Below are 27616 nucleotides of genomic sequence, written 5' to 3'. Positions count from 1 at the left end.
ATACACTTACTGTAATTGACATTAATAATGTTTTTATTGTTATGTATTGCAATGTACTGCTGGCGCCTAACAGCAGATTTCACAACATATGCCAGTGATATTAAATGTGATTCTAATTAACATGCCAGCATATTACTGTGATGTGGGAGGGAACTGGAGAAGCCAGGAAATACCACACAATCCCTTGGAGAATGGTATCCAAGTTATAAATGCCTGGAGCCAGGATTGAACCTGGGTCAGTGGGGCAGGGAGGCAGCAGCACTAACAGCTGGTTACTTGTATCCAACTTTCCAGTCTGCCTTCAGCACATCTCATTCCCACTTTTTTCTGCCTGATGCTGGCTCGAAAATCACAGGATAGTTCCACACATGGCCCAACAAGTACATAGTTTTCTGAAAGGGTTATGGGCAGGTTCGACTATAAGACGTATGTTCTATGTTCTATGTACGCAGGAGAAGGATAAGGCCAATCAGCCCATTGTGTCTGCTCCACCATTCCATCACAGCTGATTTACTATCACTTTCAACCTCATTCACCTACCTGCTCACTGTCATCTCAGACATCCAGAGTCATCAAGGCTGTCTACAAGAAGGGTCAGAGCCGTCTCTATTTCCTGAGGAGACTGAGGTCCTTTAACATCTGCCGCACGATGCTGAGGATGTTCTACAGGTCTGTGGTGGCCAGTGCTATCATGTTTGCTGTTGTGTGCTGGGGCAGCAGGCTGAGGGTGGCAGACACCAACAGAATTAACAAACTCATTCGTAAGGCCAGTGATGTTGTGGAGATGGAACTGGACTCTCTGATGGTGGTGTCTGAAAAGAGGATGCTGTCTAAGTTGCATGCCATCTTGGACAATGTCTCCTATCCACTACATAATGTACTGGGTGGGCACAGGAGTACATTCAGCCAGAGACTCATTCCAGCAAGGTGCAGCACTGAGCATCATCGGAAGTCATTCCTGCTTGTGGTCATCAAACTTTACAACTCCTCCCTTGGAGGGTCAGACATCCTGAGCCAATAGGCTGGTCCTGGACTCATTTCATAATTTACTGGCATAATTTACATATTACTATTTAACTATTTATGGTTCTATTACTATTTATTATTTATGGAGCAACTGTAATGAAAACCAATTTCCCCCAGGATCAATAAAGTATGACTATGACTATGACTATCAAGAACCTGTCAACCTCCACTTTAAATATACCCAGTGACTTGGCCTCCACAACTGTCCATAGTAATGAATTCCATCATCATCTGGCTAAAGAAATTTCTCCACATCTCTGTTCTAAAGTGATGTCTTTCTCTTCTGAGACTGTGCCATCTGGTCTTAGACTTCCCACTAAAGGAAACATCCACTCCATCAAGTCCTTTCAATATTCGATAGGTTAGTGCAGAAGGTGTTTGGCATGCTCACCCTTATCAGTCAGGCACTAAGTTCAGGAAACACACATAAAAGTTGCTGGTGAACGCAGAAGGCCAGGCAGCATCTCTAGGAAGAGGTACAGTCAACGTTTCAGGCCAAGATGACATTATATTGCAGTTGCACAAGACATTGGAAAGGCTACACTAGGAGTGATGAGAAAATTTACAAGGATATTGCCAGGACTTGAGGACATGAGTTATGGGGAAGGGTTGAATAGTTTAAGACTTTAATCCCTAGAGTGTTGGAGATCGAGGAAAGATTTGACAGAGGTACACAACATTATGAGGGGTATAGATTGGGTACACGAAAGCAGGCTTTTCCCACTGCATTTGGACTAAAGGTTATTAAAGTTTATAGACTAGAACTAAAGGTTATAGGTTAAGAGTGAAAGGTGAAATATCTAAAGGGGTGAACTTCTTCAGAGGGTGGTGTTGAGTGTGCAACAAGCTGCAAGTGGAAGCGGTAGATGTCGATTCAATTTCAACAATTAAGAGAAATTTGCATAAGTACATGGATGGGAGGGATATGGTCCATGTGTGGGTTGATAGGACTAGGCAGAATTAGAGTTCAGCATAAACTGGACGGGCCGAAGGACCTGCTTCTGTGCTGTGACTCTACGGCTCAACAGTGCACAGTTTTAACTGCCCTATTATAGGAAAGACGTCCTTAAACTAGAAAGAGTGCAGAGAAAATATACAAGAATGTTATGATTCAGACATGATGTTATAGGGAATGATTAACGAGGCAAGGACTTCATTCCTGGGAATGTAGTAGATGACAGTGTGATTTTATAGTGTCTTATCAAAACATTGGGGATGTGGAGACATCGTCTTCTTTTTGGTATGTGAAGGATTTTCATTGTCCAGGGCTGGGGGCCCCTTACCTATTCTTTGCCAAGCTCAGCTTTCTAAACACTAGAGATCAAAGTGATGCTTTTGAGCAAGTTAAACCTCCAACTAATATTCTTTGTTTAGCTTCTTGTCATAACCAGGAGCCAGTCTTTGGTTCTTAATGTAAACAACAAGCAGTAATCACTTTGAAGTTAAAGGAACAGCTTAGCAAACAAGCACTTTCTGTAGCACAGACTTGCAGCCCCACAGCACATGGGCTTAATGCTCGAGGTGCAGTTCAATACACTGTATGTTAATTTGGCTTGTTTCAAGTTGGACAACTCTGGCTAAGTTATTTAGTTCAAGAAAGCTCGTAGATCAGATTGATATTATCACTTAGCACATCACTAGCTGATCTGTTAATAGTTGGAAGGTTTTTCTACTCAGAGTCAGCTTCCCAGCATTCCTTGTGGGTACCTAGGCTCTCTGTCTCCAGAAGCTTTTAGACCGTTTGTGTTAAAAGATATCTTACAAATAATGGCAGAGTTTGTCATCGAAACGTTGGTTATAATCAACACCTGTAGCTGGCTGGAGGCCCGAGAAGAGCTTATTCATGAGAAGTGAAAGTTTAAATAGGAATCTGAGGGGCAACTTCTTTACATAGAAGAGAGAGAGCATACATGGAATGAGCTGCCAGAGTAAGTGGTTAAGGCAGGTACAACAACAACATTACAAGGGCACTTGGATAAGTGCATGTTAGAAGGGGTTTAGAGCAGGGTTCCCAACCTTTTTTATGTCATTGACCCTTACCATTAACCAAGTGGTCTGTGGACCCCAGAGATAGGGGTCAGACACAGGCAAATGGGACTGGCTTAGGAGGGGCACCATTTTCAGCATGTTTGAGCCGGGCTTGTTTCCATGCAGCATTACTCTGTGACTCTAATAGAGAACGGAAGAGGGTCATTTGTCCCTTCGGTTCTATGCTGATTATATGCGAGCAATCCAGTTAGTCCTGCTGTCTGAATATTTCAGATCCTTCCCTGCCTCCCTCTGAAATACTCCAGTTGGATCCACGTTTGCCACTTCAACATTCTGGACCCTAAAAATGGTGTAAAGTGTTTCCCCTCACATCACCCTTGGTTGTTTCATCAATCATCTTCATTCTACGTCATTCTGCCAATGTTTTTTCTCTATTTACCTCATGGTTGCCAATATTGCTACAAGTTTCAAAGTTAATTTATTATCAAACTATGTACTGTATATGTTACCACCTTCTCCTCAGATTCATTTTCTGGCAGACATTTACAAGAAAAAAAAAGCAACAGAATTTGTGAAAAACTATGCATAAACCAGTGTGCAAAAGACAAGCCGTACAATTGAAAATAACGCTGAGAGTATGAGTTGAAAAGAGCCCTCGCAGGTCAGTCTGCATGGCGTAGAATCAGTTCAGAGCAGTAGTGAATGAGGTTATCCTTGCCGGGTCAGGAGCCTGATGCTTGTAGGGTTATAACTCTTCCTCAACCTGATGGCGTGCTATCTACAGCTTCTGTACCTCCTACCTGATGGCAGAAGGGCGAAGAGTACATGGCTTGGATGGTGAGGTCTTTGAAGATGGATGCTGCTCTTTTTGTAACTTGCTCTATTCCAAGGAGGAGATTCCCAGGTTGGTTCCTTAAGGTTGTTATAGTTGGTGCGGATAAACTTCCACTACCTATTAAATGGTCCCAATACTGTGTGTCCCAAATAGCTTCTGACAACCAACTCCAGCTCCTGGCCCTCATGTATGGCTTAGCTACTAAGCCCGATGGAACCATTTCTACTGATAGCAACAGGGGCAAAGGTGGGTTATGGGCATCTTTAACCCAGGTACTTCAGACGGAAGGGACTTGTCAGCTGTAGTTGGCAACTCTTCAAAGAGAAGAAAAACTCTGATCTCAAATCTCTGCAGCCTTGCGCCTATACCTACTCATGGGGAAGGCTTTGGGAGTAAACCCCGGGGGAAAAATCCAGAGCTGGAGTCCCTAGGTTAGTCCAATGTTGAGTTCAACACTGACTGAAAACTGCTGAAATGCAGCTGGTGCCAAACTGTATCGTTCTCTGCTGTTGCTTTGGATTCACCAGCAGTGTGGAGAGGGGAGTCTGGTGCAGGGACAACTGCTTGCTCTCCATATTGTACTGCCCTGGCTTGCGTATCACGTAAACGGCTAGGTTGCAATATCGTTGGTCGACCCCGATCAATGGAAGGCTTCAATTTCCAGCTTCCCCAGCCTATGCATATAATCAAAGGCCCTCATCCCTGGAATCATGGTAAATCTCTTCCGCAGCCCTTTTGAAATCTTCACATCTTTCCTCAAGTTTGGTGTCCAGAACTGCACGCAGTGCACCAGCACAAGCTAAAACTGTGAGTCGATACCCTTTTCTGCCCATCCTGATTAATTCTACAGATCACAGAAACCCCTATGATTTCATGATTTCTCCTGGCCACTGTCGACACCCAAGCATCTGATACTCCCATCACTAATCACTTTCTGCAGCTGTATCTGACACTGGAGAGGAAGCATGACATACTCAAAGAATAACAGTGTTGTACGGCTCATGACGTGTCCAGGGATAATCGAAGTCTGTCTCCAGAACCCCAGCCCACCAACTGAGAAATAACTCAATTCTCAAAGGGAACAGGATGGAAAGTCATAGATTGCTCAGGATACAAAGCCAATATTGTGGTTTTGTCACATTAGTAAATGTTGGATGTGTGCTAATGATTTTTCAAGGCCTCTTCGGAAATAATCCAAGCAAAATAACAGAGACATACTGATGAAGTCAAGAGATTCTGCTTTTCCCTGGCATAACTCCCCCAACTCCGCCTCTGATAAAGACTTCAGATTCATAATCAGAATGGACTTCACCGGTGACCCCTGTTTCCATCCAGGGGGTCAGTGTGGACATGGTGGAGGATTACAAATACCTGGGGATACGAATTGACAATAAACTGGACTGGTCAAAGAACACTGAGGCTGTCATCAAGAAGGGTCAGAGCCGTCTCTATTTCCTGAGGAGACTGAGGTCCTTTAACATCTGCCGGACGATGCTGGGGATGTCCTACGAGTCTGTGGTGGCCAGTGCTATCATGTTTGTTGTTGTGTGCTGGGGCAGCAGGCTGAGGGTAGCAGACACCAACAGAATCAACAAACTCATTCGTAAGGCCAGTAATGTTGTTGGGATTATTTAATTATTTATTACTATTTTCTATTACTATTCTATTACTATTTATTATTTCTATGACTATTACTATTTACTAATAGTAATAGTACTATTACTATTTCTATTACTATTTATTATTTATGGTGCAACCATAACGAAAACCAATTTCCCCCGGGATCAATAAAGTATGACTATGACTATGACTATTTCCATTCTCCTAACTTTTCTTTTTTTAAGAAGACAAATTTGAGATCACAGCTTTTATAGAACCTAGGAGAATGCAACACTGTACACAGACTCTTCAGTCCACGATGTTGTGCTGACCGTTTATTACGCTAAGATCAATCTAATGCTTCCCTCCTGCATAGCCCTCTCACCATTTTTCGATCATCCATGTGCTATCTCAGAGTCTCTTAGGTGCCCCTAATGTATCTGACCCTACAACCATCCCTGGCAGTGCGTCCTATGCACTCACCACCCTCTGTGTAAATAATCTACCTCTGATATCCTTCCCTATACTTTTCTCCTATCACCTTTCAATTATGCCCCCTCATATCAGCCATTTTTCCATCCTTGGGAAAAAGTCTCTAGCAATATCATCTTGTACACATCCATCGAGTTACCTTTCATCCTCTTTTGTTCCAAAGAGAAAAGCCCTGGATTTTGAGATGTCCTCTTCTTTAACTGGTGTCCCTTCAGAGTAATACAGCAGAGAAACAGGACTCTTGTCCCAACATGTCCATGCCAACCAAGATGTCTATCCAAGCCTGTCCCTGTTGCCCATGTTTGATCTGTATCGCTCCTGCGCCCCGATTGTATCATAGACTCAGTTACTCTTTGCCTCCCATTTCAGCTTTCCTTCAGACCATTCACAACTCCCAAGAAGTATTTGGTTTATACTTCCTCCATTTCAAAATGCTAATTATGTTTTTGCACTGCTTTGTGCTGGAGAAACGAAACCCAAACCATAAGACCACAAGACATACAGCAGGAGCAGAATTAGGCCATTTGGCCCATCGCGTCTGCTCTGCCCATTCCATCACGGCTGATTTACCCCTCAACTCCATTCTCCTCCAAGAGGACCACAACCTCGTCATTGTTTAGAGACTTGCGTGCCTCAATGATCCAGAGAGCTATGTTGGCTGGAGTCGGGGCTTTATGCTGTGGCTCTTGGTAGGAGGTCAAAGGGTAGAGGCCAGACTAAGAGTGGTCCACCGGTCCTCCAGGTTCAGGGGTTCAGCTCAGGGCTAACAACCCTGACTGGTCAAACAAATTGTTATCAAAATGGTAATGAAGAATCCTTCTACATCTGAATGCAACGGAGTCTCCACCTGGGACTTGCATGACCGACAGTAGCGAAAACCGAGAGGAAGCTACTGATATGATGAAGGAAGCCTTCAACACCACCGGAGATGGAAGAGCTTCATAGATGCCCTAAACCCCAGTGGCGTAAGTCAACTCCATTCTCTTACCATCTCCCCATAACATGCTTGCTAATTAAGAAACTATCAACCTCCTCATTAAATCCTGGGGGATATCCTTCTGTATCCACATGAGATTCCAGTTGTCTGACCCTCCCTCTGGCTGCTGACATTGTTTCAGTGAAGTCTAGCCTATGTTCGAAGAACCACACTTCATCTTCTGACTAGGAATGTTGCAGGCCCCAGGAATCGACAATAAATTCAATAACTCTAGGCAACCAAGCATTCAGTTTTATTTTCAGTAATTGTAGTGTGTTTTATCTCACTGCTCCTGCGTTGATTTCTCTGTCTCTTCTGTCCTGATTCATCTCCCTCAATTTACATCTCCTGCAGAGTGATCAGTAATGCTTCACCATCCTCTCTCAGCCAGCAGCAGCCCCACTTGCCTCATTCAGTCTGTGCTGGTTTCCCCTGCCCTTTGGCTGCCTTCTACCATCTCTGCAAAACTTGCGTCCAAAACAATGACGCAGACAGGGAAAATCACTGTGGACACGACCCAGCCTGCAAACTGCCTGTTCCAAAAGCTCCCTGTACTGTAGGGTTATTAAAACTTGTAACATCATTGTAAAAGTTTCTTTCCCCCGGGCAGTTAACCTGATCAACCATTCCATTTAGCCCCTCACCACCTTCTGCCTATTGCCCAATCACTGTACTGCACTGTAAACTTTAAACCTCTTATTATAATGCTGTTTACATTGTAAATACATGCTGGTATTTATGCATCTGTGCACACTTTATTCCATATCTGTGCTTTAGCCTCTAACTTTATTCTTATATGATTCTTTATTCTTTATAATTGTTGAATGTTGTTGTTTCCTGCTGCATGTCACACCCTGAGCAACACATGGCAGTAACTAGGGGCGACTCTTCCCCAGTCTCTACCCATGAAGATCGAGGGGGAAACAAATTCAACTGGGCTTCAGTGAAAGTCACGGTGCAAGCAAACACACGGCATGCAAGAAAGTTCCTAGAAGCATGGCTTTCCGCAAACAATTTTATAAACAGATGTGCAGATATGTAGACCTCAATCCCATTTATAAGCCAATACGGGCACTGATGATGTCTCCTCATATGGTGATGAAACGTTTGCAAATAGATTGCCAAGTTTGGAGAACAACTCAACCCAACCCCACCACAGCAAATTCTGAATACATGCAGATGTATATGGTGAATAAAGTTTACTTTTGATACTTGATCCTCCTTTCTTGCAACTTTATACCATATAACATATAACAATTACAGCACAGAAACAGGCCATCTTGGCCCTTCTAGTCTGTGCCTCTTTGATTTGATTAAGACCACAAGATCATAAGATATAGGAGCAGGATTAGGCCATTTGTCCCATTGAGTCTGCTCTGCGATTCCATCAATGCCCTGGATCCAGAGACCAAAGCCCTATACATTCACTGGGTGACGACGGAGGTCAGCAACCATTGTTGTTCTGGCCGTGGCAGTTTTTCGATGGCAACAGACGCCTCTTGCAGCTGGTGGCCCCCCCCCCCGGGGGCTCCGTGCCACGGTGCTGCAGTTAGTGCATGGGCTGGTGGGGGCTGCATTTTGGGGTTACAAAGATGTTGGGCAATGCTTCTGTTGGCCTGGGTGCAGGCAGGAAGTGGAGTTGTTCGCGCACCACTGCAAAGGGGCCTAGGATGCCAATGTGGCAGTACATGGAGGAGGCCCCAGTATGGGACTACTGCCCCACCCCAGAAGAAGGGACTACCTCCGAGTGGCCACACATTTTAATTCCGAGAAAGCAGAATCTCCCAGTGGCCACACATTTTAATTCCAAGAAAGCAGGATCTCCCAGTGGCCACACATTTTAATTCCACATCCCATTCCCATTCTGATATGTCTATCCACGGCCTCCTCTACTGTAAAGATGAAGCCACACTCAGGTTGGAGGAACCACACCTTATATTCCGACTGGGTAGCCTCCAACCTGATGGCATGAACATTGACTTCTCTAACTTCCGCTAAGGCCCCACCTCCCCCTTGTACCCCATCCGTTATTTATTTATATACACACATTCTTTCTCTTACTCTCCTTTTTCTCCCTCTGTCCCTCTGACTATACCCCTTGCCCATCCTCTGGTTCCCACCCCCCCTTGTCTTTCTCCCCAGACCTCCTGTCCCATGATCCTCTCATATCCCCTTTGCCAATCACCTGTCCAGCTCTTGGCTCCATCCCTCCCCCTCCCACTTCCAAATCTCTTACTAGGTCTTCTTTCAGTTAGTCCTGACGAAGGGTCTCGGCCCGAAACGTCGACTGTACCTCTTCCTAGAGATGCTGCCTGGCCTGCTGCGTTCACCAGCAACTTTGATGTGTGTTACTATCTCCCACACTTGGAAGCCGCTGGAAGGGGCCGGGAGATGTGCTCAACCGCATCATAATGTGGTATATCGGATACGGGTGCCTGAGCAGTGCCGGGACCCGCCCCCAAAGACCACCGGCCCAGTGAGCTGAAGGAAGGAAAAGTCTCTCTGGGTACCCTGCCTCTTGCCGCATAAAACATTGCATCCCATGGGTGAGGTGGGGCTACAGGAACCCCACAGCTCCACAGAAGGTGGTGTCAACCACCACCGAGACTTTTGGACCTTGTTGTGAATTCTGATGTTGCTGGGGATGGCTGACCCCTCAGGTGGGGGCAGTGTGGGACTCTGGCGGGAGGTGGGCACGGTTGACAGCATTTCTATTTATTGTTCTTCTTTTAAAATGCATTTGTGGGATTATGGTGAGATGTTCAAGTTCATTCAATGTTACAGTTTAGCTTGGGTTATACAGTGTTATTCACTTGTGTGTGTGTGGGTCACCCTGACTGTTACTGGGGTGTGTAATAATCACTTCCCCCTTGCCTGTATGTAATTGAGTGGGTTCTCGCCCCGGGACATAGCACCCGGTCTGTTTTTGTGTTTGTCGTAGTAATATGGCTGTCGAGTTAACTGAGCCCTTCTTGTCTGTCGTCATGGACTGAATGCTTGCCTCAAAAGAAAACATCCTCTCCACATCCACTCTGTCAAGGCCTTTCACTATTTGGTAAGTTTCAATGAGGTCACCCCTCATTCTTCTCAATTCCAGTGAATACAGGCCCAGAACCATCAAACACTATTCATATGACAAGCCATTCAATCCTGGAATCATTTTCATGAACCTCCTTTCGAACTTCTGCAGTTTCAGCAGAACCTTTCTAAGATAAGAGCAGACATCCCACCCTGCAACAACTCACTTCAGGAAGGTAGCATCATCAATTTGCGGGAGACTTCCGGGAGAGGTGGGATGTCTGCAATAGAGTAGCTCCTTAGCAGCTAGCCAGCTAGTTTAAATAACATTAGCTATGCTAATGAACGAATGGCACCTGTTAAACTCACCTCAACATGTCTTTTACAGTCTTAACCCACCATGGGCAATAGAAAAGTCACTGTTGCAAACAGTGCAGCGAGCAAAACTGTCATTATTTTGACCCCTATTAGGCAGGGGTACACTTTAGTGTAGTCTGGGGTGACGTACGTTTTATATATTTTTTGGAACACTGCCATGGCGCGCTCTCTCTCTCCCTCTCTCGCTCTCTCTCCCTCTCTCGCTTGCTTTCTCTCTCGCTCTCTCTCTCGCGTGCGCTCTTTCTCATGGTCGCTCTCGCGCTCTCTCTTGCTTTTCTCTCGCTCGCTCTCAAAAAAATTGATTTCTGTGATATTGTATATAAATTGCGGGCATCAGGGAGCCACTATTAATATGCGGGAGACTCCCGGAAGTTCCGGGAGAGGTGGGGTGTCTGTAGGAGGCCCAAAACTACTCACAGTACCAGACATCCCACCCTGCAAAATCTCATTCAGGGAGGTAGCACCATCAATTTGCGGGAGACTCCAGGAACTTCCGGGAGAGGTGGGATGTCTGCAGTAGAGTAGCTCCTTAGCTATGCTAATGAACAAATGACACCTGTTAAACTCACCTCAACATGTCTCTTACAGTCTTAACCCACCATGGGCAATAGAAAAGTCACTGTTGCAAACAGTGCAGCGAGCAACACTGTCATTATTTTAACCCTTATTAGGCAGGGGTACACTTTAGTGTAGTCTGGGGTGACGTACGTTTTATATTTTCTTTTTTTGGAACACTCTGCCATGGCGCGCTTTTGCTCTCTCTCTCCCTCTCTTGCTCTCTCGCTCTCTCTCCCTCTCCCGCTTGCTTTCTCTCTCGCTCTCTCTCTCGCGCGCGCTCTTTCTCATGGTCGCTCTCGCGCTCTCTCTTGCTTTCTCTTGCTCGCTCTCAAAAAAATTGATTTCCGTGATATTGTATATAATTTGCAGGCATCAGGGAGCCTCTATTAATATGCGGGAGACTCACGGAACTTCTGGGAGAGGTGGGATGTCTGCAGTACTCCAAGTGAGGCTTAATAAATTCTCAACATTGCATCCTTCCTTTTATATTCTAGATCTCTTGAAATGAATGCTAATACCACATTTGGCTTCCTCACTACAGATTCAACTTGCAAATTAACCTTTAGGGAATCTTGCACAAGGACTGCCAAGTCCCTTTGCACCTCAGCTTTTTTGTATTTCCTCTTCATTTAGAAAATAGTCAACCCTTTCTTTTCTTCTACATAAGTGCATGACCATACATTTCTCTACACTGTATTCCATCTGTCATTTCTCTGCCTAATCTAAGTCCTTCTGTAGCCTCTCTACTTCCTCAAACCTCCTGCCCCTCCATCTATCTTCATATCATATGCAAACTTTGCAACAAAGCCATCAATTCCACCACCCAGATCATTGACATACAGCATAAAAAGAATCGGTCCCAACACAGAACCCCTGTGAACACCACTAGTTACAGGTAGCCAAAAAGAAAAGGCTCCCCTTATTCCCACTATTTGCCTCAAGTTTCCTTTTCATTTCTGATGCCAGGTCTGATCATTGGCCTGATCATTAATTACATTTTTTCTCTCTCTGGAGATGCTAATCACTCTGCTCAGTATTTCCAGCACATTCAGATTTTGTTTCAGGTTTCTAGAATCTGCAGTTTTGTTTCCCCTATTCAATTTCACCCTGGCTTTCTCAGAGGAGTTCTGTAATGGAGTCTTAGGCCAGAAAGCCGGCAAGGCAAGAAACACAATTCAGAGATTTCCAGTGTAACAACAGAAGCCACACAGAACCTCAAAGAGAACTTCACATTGGTGGCCAGAGGCCCATTGCCTGAGAGTTGCAAGTCTGGGGCTAGAGCCAAGGACTGGAGGTCAGAGGCCTGGAGGCAGCCTGTTCTGGGGATGGAGACCGTGAGGCCTGATAGTAAGTGTGGGTGGGATGGGGGGGAAAAGGCTTGAATTGCTGTTTTTGTGTTGTTGTTTTTGCTTGTTGTATGTTGGTTGTGTGCTGTTCTGCTGAACATTGTAAGCATATTATGTTGTTGCTGGAATGGTGCCTCTTGCAAACTGCACCCAGCAGATCCTTAGATCGTGCTGGTTGTTAACGCAATCAACATGTTTCACTGTTTGATGTACTTGTGGTAAATAAATCTGAATCTAAATCTAAACACTCTTTCTGATAGTCATACCGTAATTTGCCTTTGAAATCAACTTTAAGCAAAGAAATGCACAAAAACATGACCATTTCCTTTTCTCTCTTCTAGGAGATACAGGAGCTTGAAAGCACAGATGACCAGACTCAGGAATAGCTTTTCCTCCACTGCAGCAGACTCCTGAACCAGTCACCTCTTTCACACTGCTAAATTGAACTGAACTGAACATTCCTCGACTGTTTCCACGACTCTGCGGTTTGATGTTTTATATGGTGTTTTCACTCGTCTTTTGCTGTTTGCACAATGTGTTCTTATTTTTTGGGCGTTGGGGATTTGATTTTTTTTTTGGAAGAGGTTCCAGGGTTTTTCTTTGCTTTGTGGCTGTCTGTGGGAAAGCGAATCTCAGGGTTGTATACTACATGCATTTGGTGCCTATTAGGAGTATTCACCCCCCCTTGAAAATTTTCATAGTTTCTTGTTTTACAACATTGAATCACAGTGGATTTAATTTGGCTTTATTTGACACAGATTAACAGAAAAGACTCATGTCAAAGTGAAAACAGATCTCTACAAAGTGATCTAAATTTATCATAAATATAAAACACAAAATAATTGATTGTATATATATTCACCTCCTTCAATTAAGTATGTAGTAAATGCACTTTTTGCAGTAATTACAGTCTTGAGTCTGTGTGGATAGGTCTGTATCAGCTTTTCACATCTGGACAATGTAACTTTTCCCCCATTCCTCCTTACCAAACTGCTCAAGCTCTGTCAGATTGCATGGGGATCATGAGCCCTTTTCAAGTCCAGCTATAAACTCTCAATTGGATTGAGGTCTGAAGTCTGACTTGGCCACTCCAGAACATTAGCTTTGTTGCTTTTGAACCATTTCTGTTTAGCTTTGGCTTTATGCTTGGGATCTTTGTCTTGCTCGATAACAAATTTCTCCCAAGTCACAGTTCTCTTGCAGGCTGCATTAGGTTTTCCTCCAGGATTTCCCTGTACTTTGCTGCATTCATTTTACCCTCTACCTTACAAGCTTTCCAGGGCCTGCTGCAGTGAAGCATTATTACAGCATAATGCAGCCACTGCCATGCTTCATATTAAGGATAGTGTGTTTTTGACGATGTGTGGTGTTCACCTTTCGCCAAACAGTGTTTAGTCTGATGGCCAAAAAGCTCAATTTTGGTTTCATCAGACCATAGAACCTTCTTCCAGCTGATCTCAGAGTCTCCCATGTGTCTTCTGGCATATTCTAGCCAAGATTTCATGTGAATATTTTTCAATAATGGCTTTTTTTCCCACTCTCCCATAAAGTTGTGACTGGTGAATCACCTGGGCAACAGGTGTTGTATGCGCAGTCTCTTCCATCTCGGCCACTGAAGCTTGTAACTCCTCCAGAGTTGTCATAGGTCTCTTGGTGGCCTCCCTCACTTATCCCCTTCTTGCACACTCACTCTGTTTTGAGGACGGCCTGCTCTAGACAGATTTACAGCGGTGCCATATTCTTTCCATTTCTTGATGACAGCCCCGACTAGGAGTTGAGGATGCCATCGACTACCTGCTGAACCGTGTCTACACCCACCTGGACAAGCCAGTGAGCACTGTGAGGGTCATGTTATTTTACTTCTCCAGTGCGTTCAACACCATCCGCCCTGCTCTGCTGGGGGAGAAGCTGACAGTGATGCAGGTGGATGCTTCCCTGGTTCATGGATTCTTGACTACCTGACTGGCAGACCACAGTACGTGTGCTTGCAACACTGTGTGTCCGACAGAGTGATCAGCAGCACTGGGGCTCCACAGGGGACTGTCTTTCTCCCTTTCTCTTCACCATTTACACCTTGGACTTCAACTACTGCACAGAGTCTTGTCATCTTCAGAAGTTTTCCAATAACTCTGCCATAGTTGGATGCATCAGCAAGGGAGATGAGGCTGAGTACAGGGCTACGGTAGGAAACTTTGTCACATGGTGTGAGCGGAATTATCTGCAGCTTAATGTGAAAAAGACTAAGGAGCTGGTGGTAGACCTGAGGAGAGCTAAGGTACCGGTGACCCCTGTTTCCATCCAGGGGGTCAGTGTGGACGTGGTGGAGGATTACAAATACCTGCGGATATGAGTTGACAATAAACTGGACTGGTCTAAGAACACTGAGGCTGTCTACAACAAGGGTCAGAGCCGTCTCTATTTCCTGAGGAGACTGAGATCCTTTAACATCTGCCGGACAATGCTGAGGATGTTCTACGAGTCTGTGGTGGCCAGTGCTATCATGTTTGCTGTTGTGTGCTGGGGCAGCAGGCTGAGGGTAGCAGACACCAACAGAATCAACAAACTCATTCGTAAGGCCAGTGATGTTGTGCGGATGGAACTGGACTCTCCGACGGTGGTGTCTGAAAAGAGGATGCTGTCCAAGTTGCATGCCATCTTGGACAATGTCTCCCATCCACTACATAATGTACTGGTTGGGCACAGGAGTACATTCAGCCAGAGACTCATTCCACCGAGATGCAGCACAGAGCGTCATAGGAAGTCATTCCTGCCTGTGGCCATCAAACTTTACAACTCCTCCCTTGGAGGGTCAGACACCCTGAGCCAATAGGCTGGTCCTGGATTTATTTCATAATTTACTGGCATAATTTACATATTACTATTTAACTATTTATAGTTCTATTACTATTTATTATTTATGGTGCAACTGTAACGAAAACCAATTTCCCCTGGGATCAATAAAGTATGATTATGACTATGACTTAACTGTACACCAGGGGATATTCGGCGACTTGAAATTTTTCTTGTATCCATCTCCTGATTTGTGCTTTTCAATAACCTTTTCACAGAGCTGCTAGGAATGTTCTTTTGTCTGCCAGGATACTGACTCACCAACAGTTGGACCTTCCAGATACAGATGTACTTTTACTACAATCAATTGAAACACCCTGACTGCACACAGTGATCTCCATTTAACTAATTATGTGACTTGTAAAAGCGATTGGCTACACCAATGATGGTTTGGTGCATCATATTAAAGGGGGTAAATACTGATGCAATCAGTGTTTGATATTTGTAATTAATTTAGATGACTTTGTAGAGATCTGTTTTCACTTTGACATGAAAGAGTCTTTTTCTGTGGGTCAGTGTCAAAAACACCAAATTAAATCCACTGTGATTCAATGTTGTAAAACAACAAAACGTGAAATCTTCTGGGGGGGGGGGGTATAATTTTTATAGGCATGGTACTTCGATAATAAATTCATTTTGAATCTTGAATCATTGAATCACTTCCTGGTGGTGCTGCCATGTTCTCGGGCTCTTAATTCTACTGTACCTCTCTCAGTTATTCCATGATTGTCTCTTTAACCTTTCTGTTTGCACCACTTCAGATTACACTGTTATTATACCAACACTGTTGTTTTGTGCTCACTGTATTTATAGATGTATTTACAAATACATGTTGTAGACTGTTTATTCTGTCAGCTTTAACTGAGTAAGGAATTCCATTGCTCTGTGGTCTGTCTGACAATAAACTAATCTAAATCTGAAACCAGAAAAAACTAATTTATTGTCTGGCTGGTTCATCAGTTTGCTTTGTACCTGTGCAAAGCCCTAGAAAGTGGGCAGCACAGCAGCATAATGGTTAGCACAATGCTTTACAGCACCAGCGACCCGGCTTCAATTCCCATCACTGACTGTCAGGAATTTGTACGTTCTCCCTGTGGCAACGTGGGTTTCCTCCGGGTGCTCCCACAGTCCAAAGACGTACCAGTTGGCAGAATAATTAGTACAGTATTGTAAATTGTTCCGTGATTAGGTCAGGGTTAAATCGGGGGTGGGCAGTGAAACTCAAAAGGGCCGGAAGGGTCTACTCTGCACCATATTTCAATAAAATAAAGTCAAGATCATCCTTGCCATCCTCATCCCCCTGCCTCCTGTAAAAATAGGAACATTTTCCAGCTGCAGTTGCTCACAATGTTGGTGAGGCTACAGCTGAAGTATTGTGCACAGTTTCAGCCGTCCTGTTACAGGAAAGGTGTCACTAAACTGAAAAGAGTACAAAGAAGATTTACAGAAATGTTTGCGGGACGCGAGGACCCAAGTTATAGGGAGAGGCTGGCCAGATTCAATCCTTATTCCTTGGACTGTGACCTTATAGAGGTACATAAAATCATGCGGGGTATGGCTGCACAGTCTCTTTCCCCATGGAGAAGACAAATTTTCTTTAAGATTGAGAGGAGAAGATTAAGAAGGGATCTAAGAGGAGACGTCTTCATACAGAGGGTGGTCTGTATATGGAGGAAGCTGCTAGAAGAAGTGGTTGAGGTATAATAGGCATAATAGCAGCATTTAAAAGACATTTGGACAGATATATGGATAGGAAAGGTTTTGAAGGATGAGCATCTCGGATGGCATTGATTGATCATCAGACCATAAGATATAGGAACAGGATTAGGCCATTTGGCCCATCGAGTCATCTCTGCTATTTCATCAAGGCTGATCCATTTTCCATCTCAGCCCCAGTCTCCCGCCTTCTCCCTGTATCCCTTCATGCCCAGAATAATCAATATCCTATCAACCTCTGTCCTAAGTATAGCTAAAAACTTAGCCTCCACAGCCACCTGTGGCAACAAATTCCACAGATGCACCACTCTCTGGCTGAAGAAATTCCTCTTCATCTCTGTTCTAAATGGATGCCCCTCTATTCCGTGTCCTCTGGTATTAGACTTTCCCACGATGGGAAACATCCTCTCCATATCCACTCTATTAAAGATTGGTTGGGCCGAAGGCCCTTTTTCTGTGCTGTATGACTCTGTAGCTCTGTCAACCATTGCCTGAAAATCCATCCCAAAATGAGCTGAACTGAACATGTTGTGTGACCCTTTCAGCACACTTTGCCCTGGTCTGAAATTGGGCTCTCCTCATGGCTACATCTTAGTTTCAGTTTGACTGAGTTGAATTTCCAGACGTTATGGGTCTTTCTCGAGAGGATGTCCTTGCCAGAAAATCCCATTCTCTTGGGGATACACATTTATCCAGCCCATGCCACGTGGCAGCAGTTAAATCAGCAAGAGTACACTGAATAAAGAACATATGATTTTTTTTTTGACGTAGCTATTTTGAATTCCTTTCAAACCCACCATGTTTATGACTGCCTTTTGGATTGGCTTGGGTTGGGGTCAAGTCCAAGTGAATTCAGTGAGTATAATCATACTGCAAAATAACTTTGAATGAAATGGAACTAATGTTGAAAAGTAAAATTAACACAGCTGTTCACTTGGAGAGAGGGGCTGGAACTGAGCATTCAGTCGGTACATTTACATGACCGACTCCATGTCTCTCTGCAACTATCTTTAGAGATATAGCATGGTAACATTAATTTTTACAGATGCACTGTAGAAAGCATTCTTCTAGGGTGCATTGCTACCTGGTATGGAAGTTGTCCTGTCCAAGACCGGAAGAAGCTGCAGAAGATCGTGAACACGGCGCAGCACATCACACAAACCGATCTTCCGTCCTTGGACTCACTTTACACCGCACGCTGTCGGAGCAGTGCTGCCAGGATAATCAAGAACACGACCCACCCAGCCAACACACTTTTCGTCCCTCTTCCCTCTGGGAGAAGGCTCAGGAGCTTGAAGACTCATATGGCCAGATTTGGGAACAGCTTCTTTCCATCTGTGATAAGACTGCTGAACAGATCTTGACCCGGATCTGGGCCGTACCCTCCAAATATCCGGACTTGCCTCTCGGTTTTTTTGCACTACCTTACTTCCCATTTTTCTATTTTCTATTTATGATTTATAATTTAGATTTTTAATATTTACTATCGATTTGTAATCCAGGGAGCGGGAGGCGCAGAATCAAATATCGCTGTGATGATTGTACGTTCTAGTATCAATTGTTTGGCAACAATAAAGTATAAAGTATAAAGTAAAGTAAGAGGCTCTCACTGTCCAATTACTCCCACGTTTCCAATTAGCCTACTAACCTGTACGTCTTTGGAATATGGGAGAAAACCCGGAGTAAACCCATGCAATCACGGGGAGAACGTGCAGACTCCTTATAGACAGCGACAGGAAGCAAACACTGATCATACAGCTGGCATTGCTCGATGAAGCGGTCCCCCGATTTACCACAGGTCTCATCGGGAGGAGGCTGCATCGGGATCACTGGAGACGATAGACAACTTCAGCCGACTCGCAGGTGAAGTGTTCACTCACCTGGAAGAAAAACGGGGGGACCGCTGCATCGAGCACCTCCATTACATCTGCCAAAAGTGGAACCTCATGTTGGCCAAACATTTTAATTCCCATTCCTGTTCCAACATGTCGGTCCGTGGCCTCCCGTTGTGCCAAGATGAGGCCACCCGCAACATCTTATGTTTAATCTGGGTAACCTCCAACCCGACGGCATGAATATCGATTTCTCCTTCCGGTAAAAATAAATTCCTTTCCCACTCCCCTCTTCTATTCTGCACTCTGGCCTCTTGCCTCTGCTCACCTGACTATCACCTCTCCATTCACTGCAGGTACCAAAAACAATGTCTAATCCTGAGGCAAAGTTATTAACCTTTTACCTTAATTCCAGCGTGAAACTCTGTTACTGCAGTAGTTGTCCTCACAAGACTGTTCGTTGATGGTTTCTTTTCCATAATCCTAAAAGGAAACATACGATTATAAGGTATAGGAGCAGAATTAGGCCATTCAGCCCATTGAGTTTGCTCTGCCATCCAATCCTGGTTCATTTTTGTTCCCTAACCCCATTCTCCAACTTTATCCCTGTACCTTTAACTTGCTTACCAGTCAAAGACCTATCAATCTCTGTCTTAAACACATCCAATTACCTGTTAAGAGTCAGAGAGCATTTCAACACAAATACAGGCCCTTTGGCCCAACCCATTCATGCCAACCAACGTACCCATTCAGCTAGTCCCAATTTCCTGCCTTCAGTCCACATCCCTCTAAGCCCCGTCTGGCCATGTACCATCCGAGTGCTTCTTCAATGATACTTTTGTACCCCTTCAACCACTTCCTCTGACAGCTCGATCCATATACTTACCATTCTCTGCATGAAAAAAATTTAGATCTTTCCTTTGTCACCCTGAATCTATGCCCCCTACTTTTGGACTCCCCTAATCTGTCCAGAACCACCCCCCCCATAATTTTAAACATCTCAATTAACTCCCCCTCAACCTCCTCAGGTCCAAATAAAATAACCCCAAATCTTCCCTGTTGGCAACATCATCCTGGTTCTGACAATACCCTTATAAATTTCCTCTCTACAGTCGTAGTGAGATCTTATCTATTCTGCAGTCTGGTGACTAGAACTGTGCACAATCTGTGGTTGGATCTGTGTTTATTTTCTTATCTTTAGGGTTCTTCCAGGAGTCAAGAAGTCTTAACGATCATTTATTTTAAAGTACAGACAGGTATACAAATACCAAAAATTAAACAGAGAGCAGAGAACGGAAGCTACGATGAATGAAAAGCCATCAGAAGCCAAAGATAACAGATTGCGCCTCTGAAAAATCCACCACTTTATAATTGAGATGAGAAATTCCTTAGATAAACTACACCAATCAATGGTTGCACAATTACATCAGTGGATAAAGACCAGTAACATCATGAAGGATCCCACCCACCCTGATCCTGAGTTGTTTATCCTGCTTCCATCAGAAAGGAGGCTACGTGGCATGTCAGGACCACCAGATTCAAAAGGTAGTTAGTTTCCCCAGGCAGTGAGGCTGATCAACACCTCCACCCACTAATTCACCCCTACATGCCCCAATCACCACTGGGACATTTCCTGTTGGTCACCGTATTTTCACTCAGGTGCCTAGCATAACTTTATGGACATACAATCAACCTACTGTATGTATTTAAGGTAACTTATGTCACAAATATAAGAAAATCTGCAGATGCTGGAAATCCAAAGCAACACACATAAAATGCTGGAGGAACTCAGCAGGTCAGGCAGCATCTATGGAAAAGAGTAAACAGTCAACTTTCTGGGCCGAGACCCTTCATCAGGACTGGAGTAGAAGGGGAGAAGTCAAAAACATATCTTATGTATTTATAGTTATTGAGTTTTTAAATTAGTATTATTGTGTCTTTATATCTTATTGTGTTTTATTTTGTGCTTCATCGGATCCAAAGCAATAATTATTTTGTTCTCCTTTACGCTTGAGTACAGGAAATGACATTAAGTAATTTGAATCTTGAAATGCTGTAAATCCAGATTAACAGATCCTGATGAAGTGACTCAGCCTGAAGTGTTCATTGTTTGTTTCTCTCCATAGATGCTGCCTGACCTGCCGAGTTCTCTGGATCTTTAGGTGATTGTACATAACAAAGCTGATCGAGCAGAAGGTCAGTTCTGTTGTTATTACTTACCTGCTGACTAGCGGCGCAAACAGCCACAGGTTGGCCATGACCACGTTCAGGGGGAAAGGAAGCTGTAAAAAAAATTGTTTATTTTACTAATAAACATTCTAAAATTCTACACTCAGTAGCCACTTTATTAAGGTATACATCTACATCTGCTCATTAATGCAAATATCCAAACAGCCAATCATGTGGCAGCATCTCAATGCATAAAAGCACGTAAACATGGTCAAGAGATTCGGTTACTGTTCAGGCCAAACACCAGAATGGGGAATAAATGTGATCTTAGTGGCTTTGACCATGGAATGTTTGTTGGTGCCAGACGGGGAGGTTTGAGTAGCTCAGAAACTGCCAATCCCCTGGCATTTTCATACACAATAGTCTCTGGAGTTTACAGAGAATGGTGTATAAATCAAAAAAACATTCAGAGTGGCAGTTCTGTGGGTGAAAATGTCTTGTTAATGAGAGAGGTCAGAGGAGAATGCCCAGACTGATTCAAGCTGACGGGAAGGCAACAGTAACTCAAATAGTCACGCCTTACAACAAAGGTGTATGCCTCTAACATTTTTAAATACCTCTAAACTTTTCCTATCCATATACACCAACACAAGAGATTCTGCAAAGCAACACACACAAAATACTGGAGTAACTCAGCAGGTCAGGCAGCATCTATAGAAAGGGATAACGAGTCGACATTTCGGGCTGAGAGCGTCTCAGCCTAAATCAACACTCGTTTATCCATTTCTATAGATTCTGCCTGACCTGCTGAGTTCCTCCAACATTCTGTGTGTGTTGCTTTGCAGAATCTCTTGTTTTCCTATCTATATACCTATGCAAGTGTCTGCCTCAACCACTTCCTCTGGAGGCTCACTGCATATACTGACCACACCCTGGGTGAAAAAGTTGCCCCTCAATCTCTCTAAAAGGACTTGAAAATGCTGCCGGTGGACACTTGCCACAAAAGAGGTGTCTTAGTGAGGGATCAAAGTCTTGTATTACAGGACAAAACTGAAGAGAAATTTCTTCTTTCAGAGGCTGAAAGTTGACGGCGAGTTAATTAATAATTGGTTTATTATTGTCTCATGCACCAAGACAGAGAGTCAAATTTTTGCTTGTGTGCCAAGTGTTCAACCTGTGCCCTCTAATTCTTGATTCTCCAATCCTGGGAAGATCATTGTGTGCATTCACCGTCTATGCCTCTCATAACTTCATACACCTTTATTAGATCACCTCTCATTCTCCCACGCTCCAGTGAAAAAAGTCCCAGTCTGCTAAATCTCTCTCCCTAATTTGAAATTCAAGTTCAAGTTTGTTGTCATTCCACAATGCACAATATACACAGAGGGATAAAGCATCGTTCTTCTGCGGTCAAGATGCAAACACAGTACATATAGTCACACACACAGCACATTCAGTCATAAAATAATATTAACACAAGTCCACTCAGTCCCTCAAGTCCCTGCAACATCATCTGGGCCTATACTCAGTGAAATTTAGAAGACTGAGGGGAAGGTCTCATGGACGTTGAAAGCCTAGATAGGCTGGATGCAAAGAGGATGTTTTCTTTGGTCAGGGAGTCTAGGACCAGAGGGCACATTCTTAAAATAAAGGGATGTTGATTTATAACAGAGATGAAGAGGAATTTCTTCAGCCAAAGGGTGCTAAATCTGTTGCCACAGGCGGCTGTGGAGGCTAGGTAACCAGATGTATTTAAGGCTGATAGATTTTTGACTAGTCAGGGCATTAAAGGTCATGGGAAAAAGGCAGGAGAATGGGATTGAGAGGGAAATGGATCAAACCATGGCTGAATGGCCTAATTCTGCTCCTATGTCTTAATGTCTCATGGTCTAAATGTCCTTCACATTCTTTCCATTTTAAAAGCATCTTTCCTATAGCAGGGTGACCAAAACTGAGCACAATATTCCAAGTGCCACTTCACCAACATCTTGTACAACTACGACATAACATCCCAACTTCTATAAACACGAGAAAATCTGTGGATGCCGGAAATCCAAAGCAACACACACAAACACAAAATGCTGGAGGAGCTTAGCAGGCCAGGCAACACCTATGGAAATGAACGAGTAGCTGGAGTTTCCGGCCAAGACCAAATGTCAGCGGTTTACTCTTTTCCGTAGATGCTGCCTGGCCTGCTGAGTTCCTCCAGCATTTTGTTTGCGTCCCAGCTTCTATACTCAGTGATTAATAAAGGCCAGTGTGCCAAAAACCTCCTACGCTGCCTTGTCTACTTGAGACAGCTCCTTTATGTCAACATCAACAAATTCAAAGTAAATTTAATGTCAAAGTACATACATATATGCCACCACATACTATCTTGAGATTTTCCTGCTGGCAATTACAGGAAAATAAAGAGATATGATAAATATGATGAATTCATGGAAAATTATACATTAATAAAAACTGACAAAAAGTGACTTGTACCCTTAGGTCTCTCGGTTCTATAACACTCTCAGGGACCACTGTGGAGATCCTTTCCTTATTTATCTTCCTGGAATGCAATTCCTCATACTTACATGAACTAAACTCCAATATAAGCTTGGGACACAGTCTTTGTAATCAAATTCCTGCCTAGATATTGGAACCACATGCCTGTTTTGATGTACTTGCACCACTCCTGGAATGTGCCTGGCGATCACAAAAGTGAACGGGACACTTAGTCTTGCAGTTCACCCAAGGGAGGGTTTCAACACACCACAATGCAATCAGAGGTGGCACGTTAGCATAGTGGTTGGCACAACACTTTATAGCGGTGTCGATCCGGGTTCAATTCTCCCCACTGTCTGGAAGGAGTTTGTACGTTCTTCCCGTGACTGCATGGGTTTTTTTAGATTATGAAGACACGCAGTCCTCTTTTACTGTCATTTAAGAAATTAAGAAATGCATTAAGAAATGATACAATATTTCCTCCGGTGTGATATCACAAAACACAGGACAGACCAAGACCGAAAAAACTAACAAAACCACATAATTATAATATATAGCTACAACAGTGCAACAATACCATAACTTGATGAAGAAGTCCATGTCCAGTAAAAAGTTCAAAGTCTCTCAAATGAAGGGAGAAAAACTCTCCCTGCCATGCCCAACCACAGTCCAACTCTGAGTTGTCCGAAAACTTCGAGCCTCTGATCAGCTCTCCGACACTGAGTACCGAGCACCGAGTACCGAGCACCATCTCTAACCGAACAATTCGACCTCAATCTCGGTCGCCAACAGCAGACAAAGCTGGGGATTTTGGGGCCTTCCCTCGGAAAATTCTCGATCGCCCAGTAACAGCGGCAGCGAACCTGCGTTTCAGAATTTTCTCCAGATGTTCCTCTGTGTTTTCACATCTGTCTCCATCAAATCAGAATTGTCCATGGTCCCTATTTAACGGATACGATATCATTTTCACTGGAGGGTTGCGCGCGCGTAGCGCTCCGCTATCTTCTCCTCCCGCCTTTCCTCTGGGTGATCCTATTTCCTCCCACGTTGCAAGGACATACGGATTAAGGCAGATTTATACTTCTGCGTCAACTTGACGCTGTAGGTACGGCATTGCCGCGAACCCTACGCAGATCCCTACGCCGTAGCCTGACGTGCACCTTTCCCAAAATGTAACTATGCGTCGCGGCAACGCAGACCGCAACAACTGTGATTGGTCCACCTGGCAGCATCGCATTTCATCCTACACTGCAGTAGCTTCCCATTGGGCGACTGAAGGGCAGGGAAGGAACTCTGGCTGCAATGCTTTCCATAAAGCTTTACAGACCTCCAAAATTATGGAGGACACACTTTGCTTTTACAAAAAAAGACGCTCGCTTTAAACTTGCTTACCCGGAGAAAGACTACCGTGACCATGAAGCCTTGCGCGGGCAGGTGTGTGCGCGTGTGCGACGTGCCTGAATTGCAGAGCGATGCAGACACACCAACGCTCAAGGATAAATGCTCACAACGCGCGTAGGCCACTTGCGTAGGTTACGGCGTCCATTTGAAGCACAAGTATAAATCAGCCTTTAGGCTTAGTACGTTGCAGGTTTGCTATGTTGGTGCTGGAGGTGTGGCGGTGCTTGTAGGCTACCCACAGCATGGAGCACCTCTTACACTTCTTTGTAACAACTCCCTAAGACAGCGGAGCAGGATGACACCATTCGGCCCATCAAGCTACACTCAGGTTGGAGAAACAACACCTTATACTCCGCAAACAACAGGAATTCTGCAGATGCTGGAGATTCAAGCAACACACATAAAAGTTGCTGGTGAACGTAGCAGGCCAGGCAGCATCTCTAGGAAGAGGTGCTGTCAACGTTTCAGGCCGAGACCCTTCGTCAGGTCTCGACGAAGGGTCTCGGCCTGAAACGTCAACTGCACCTCTTCCTAGAGATGCTGCCTGGCCTGCTGCGTTCACCAGCAACTTTTATGTGCGTTACCTTATATTCCGTCTGGGTAGCCTCCAACCTGATGGCATGAACATTGACTTCTCAAACTTCCGCTAATGCCCCACCTCCCCTTGTACCCCATCCATTATTTATTTATATACACACATTCTCTCTCCCACTCTCCTTTTTCTCCCTCTGTCCCTCTGACTATACCCCTTGCCCATCCTCTGGGCTTCCCCCCCTCCCCACTTTCTTTCTCCCCAGGCCTCCTGTCCCATGATCCTCTCATATCCCCTTTTGCCAATCACCTGTCCAGCTCTTGGCTCCATCCCTCCCCCTCCTGTCTTCTCCTATCATTTCGCATCTCCCCCTCCCCCTCTCAAATCTCTTACTAACTCTTCCTTCAGTCAGTCCTGACGAAGGGTCTCGGCCCGAAACGTCGACTGTACCTCTTCCTAGAGATGCTGCCCGGCCTGCTGCGTTCACCAGCAACTTTTATGTGTGTTGCGTGAAATTCCAGCATCTGCAGATTTCCTCGTGTTTGTGTTTTTGCACTACTACTTTTTAATTTAACTATTTACTATATATGCACTTACTGGAATTCTTTTATTGTTTTCTCTATACTTGTCAAGTATTTCAATGTGCTGCAGGCGCTAGGCTCACAAATTTCATGATGCGCAGTATGCCGATGATATTGAACCTGATTCTGATGTGGGAGGAAACAGAGCACCCAGAGGAAAGCCACACGGTCACAGGGAGATCATGCAAACTCTTTACAGACAGTGGCAGGAACTGAACTCGGGTGTTGCTGGTGCAGTAAAGCGATGCGTAACGGCTGTGTTACCACGCCACTCTCAGTGCCTAACTGGAAGCATGTTGTGAACGGACGAGATCCCATCTACCCACTGATCTACAGCATGTTATTGTACTGAGCTCATTATGGTTACTGTAATTTTTTTATAGGTCAAAAAAACATTTTAGTTCTGGAACTCTTTGGCAAACTAATACACTAAGTGACATTAAATTTTTATGACGCACACTCATAATATTAAAATACGATTAATTTTATTATAATCTGATTGTAAATTTTAGCTTTGGTTCAAGAAATGTGATCTGAAAGTAGAGCAACAGTTCAAAAACATTTGGCCCTCAAAAGGTCTTCTCAAATATAAGAACGGAAATCATTAATGGTAACTAAAAATCCTTGAAGCAATGCCAAGAATATTTGACAGCATGATACTGAAATGTTTCATTGAAGAAATCTTGCTGTTGGGTTTCTGAATGGTAGTTATTCTGATTCAGAATAATCTGTCACGAAGAAGGGTCTGGGTCTGAAAATTGACTGTTTATTCATTTCCATTGATACTGCCTGACCTCCTGAGTTCCTCCAGCATTTGGTGTGTGTTGCTCCTGATTTCCAGCGTCTGCACAATCTCGTGTTTATTCTGATTCAATTTGTTGGCTCTCTGCAGAGTTTTCCAATTGCATCCAACCACGGTTTACCACAGACTGGTTCACTGCATCACTAACCTATCAAAAACACAAGAGATTCTGCAGATGCTGCAGTTCCAGGGTAATACCCAAAAAGTGCTGGAGGAACTCAGCAAGTCAGGCAGCATCTATGGAGGGAAATAAACAAGCGAGGTTTCGTGCCGAGGCCATTTATCAGGACTGGAAATGAAGGGGGAAGAAGCCACAATAAGGAGGTGGGGTTTGGGGAGAAGTTCAAGCTGGGAGGATATAGATGAAGCCAGGTGAGGGGAAGTTTAGTGGCTGGGGGAGGGTGGTGAAGTAAGAAGCGGGAAGGAGATAGGAAAAGGTGAAGGGCTGAAGAAGGAGGAATCTAATAGGAAAGGAGAGTGGACCATGGGAGAATGGGAAGGAGGAGGGACATAAGAGGGAGTTGATGGGCAAGTGAGGAGAACATAGAACAGTACAGCACAGGAACAGGCCATTTGACCCACAATGTTCTGCCAAACCTGCTAGAAAGCAAATCAGGTTTATTATCACTGGCATGTGTCATGAAATTTGCTAAGTTAACAAATATTACCACACATGCTGGTGATAATAAACATGATTCTGATTCTTATTCAAAAACACCCAAACACTAACCCCTCCGACCTGTACCACGTCCATATCCCTCTGTCTTCCTTAAATCCACGTGACTATCCAAACATCTCTTAAAAGCCTGTAATGTCTTTGCCTCGACCACCGTACCAGACAGCGCATTCCAGGCATCCACCACTCTCTGAATGAGAAAACTTATCCCTCACATTCCCCTTGAACCTACTCCCTCTCAACTTAAATGCATGCCCTCTGGTACTAGACGTTTCACCCCTGGGAAACAGATACTCCCTGTCTTCTCTGCCTGTGCCTCTCATAATCTTATAAACTTCTATCAGATCTCCCCT

General features: G+C 44.3%; 1 protein-coding gene across 1 annotated transcript in view; it reads right to left on the bottom strand.

Annotated features, from left to right (window-relative positions):
* LOC134355417 (N-fatty-acyl-amino acid synthase/hydrolase PM20D1-like) overlaps window positions 1-27616 on the bottom strand; it is a 102970-nt gene that overhangs the window by 25938 nt on the left and 49416 nt on the right. Inside the window, 2 exon segments of the mRNA XM_063065268.1 lie at window positions 19020-19098; window positions 20836-20897. Coding sequence (XP_062921338.1) covers window positions 19020-19098; window positions 20836-20897 — 141 coding nt within the window.

The sequence above is a fragment of the Mobula hypostoma genome, chromosome 13 (genome assembly GCF_963921235.1).
Source record: "Mobula hypostoma chromosome 13, sMobHyp1.1, whole genome shotgun sequence".
Classification (NCBI taxonomy): Eukaryota; Metazoa; Chordata; class Chondrichthyes; order Myliobatiformes; family Myliobatidae; genus Mobula; species Mobula hypostoma.
Note: the sequence above shows the minus strand (reverse complement) of the source record. Positions and strands in the feature narration are given on the sequence as shown.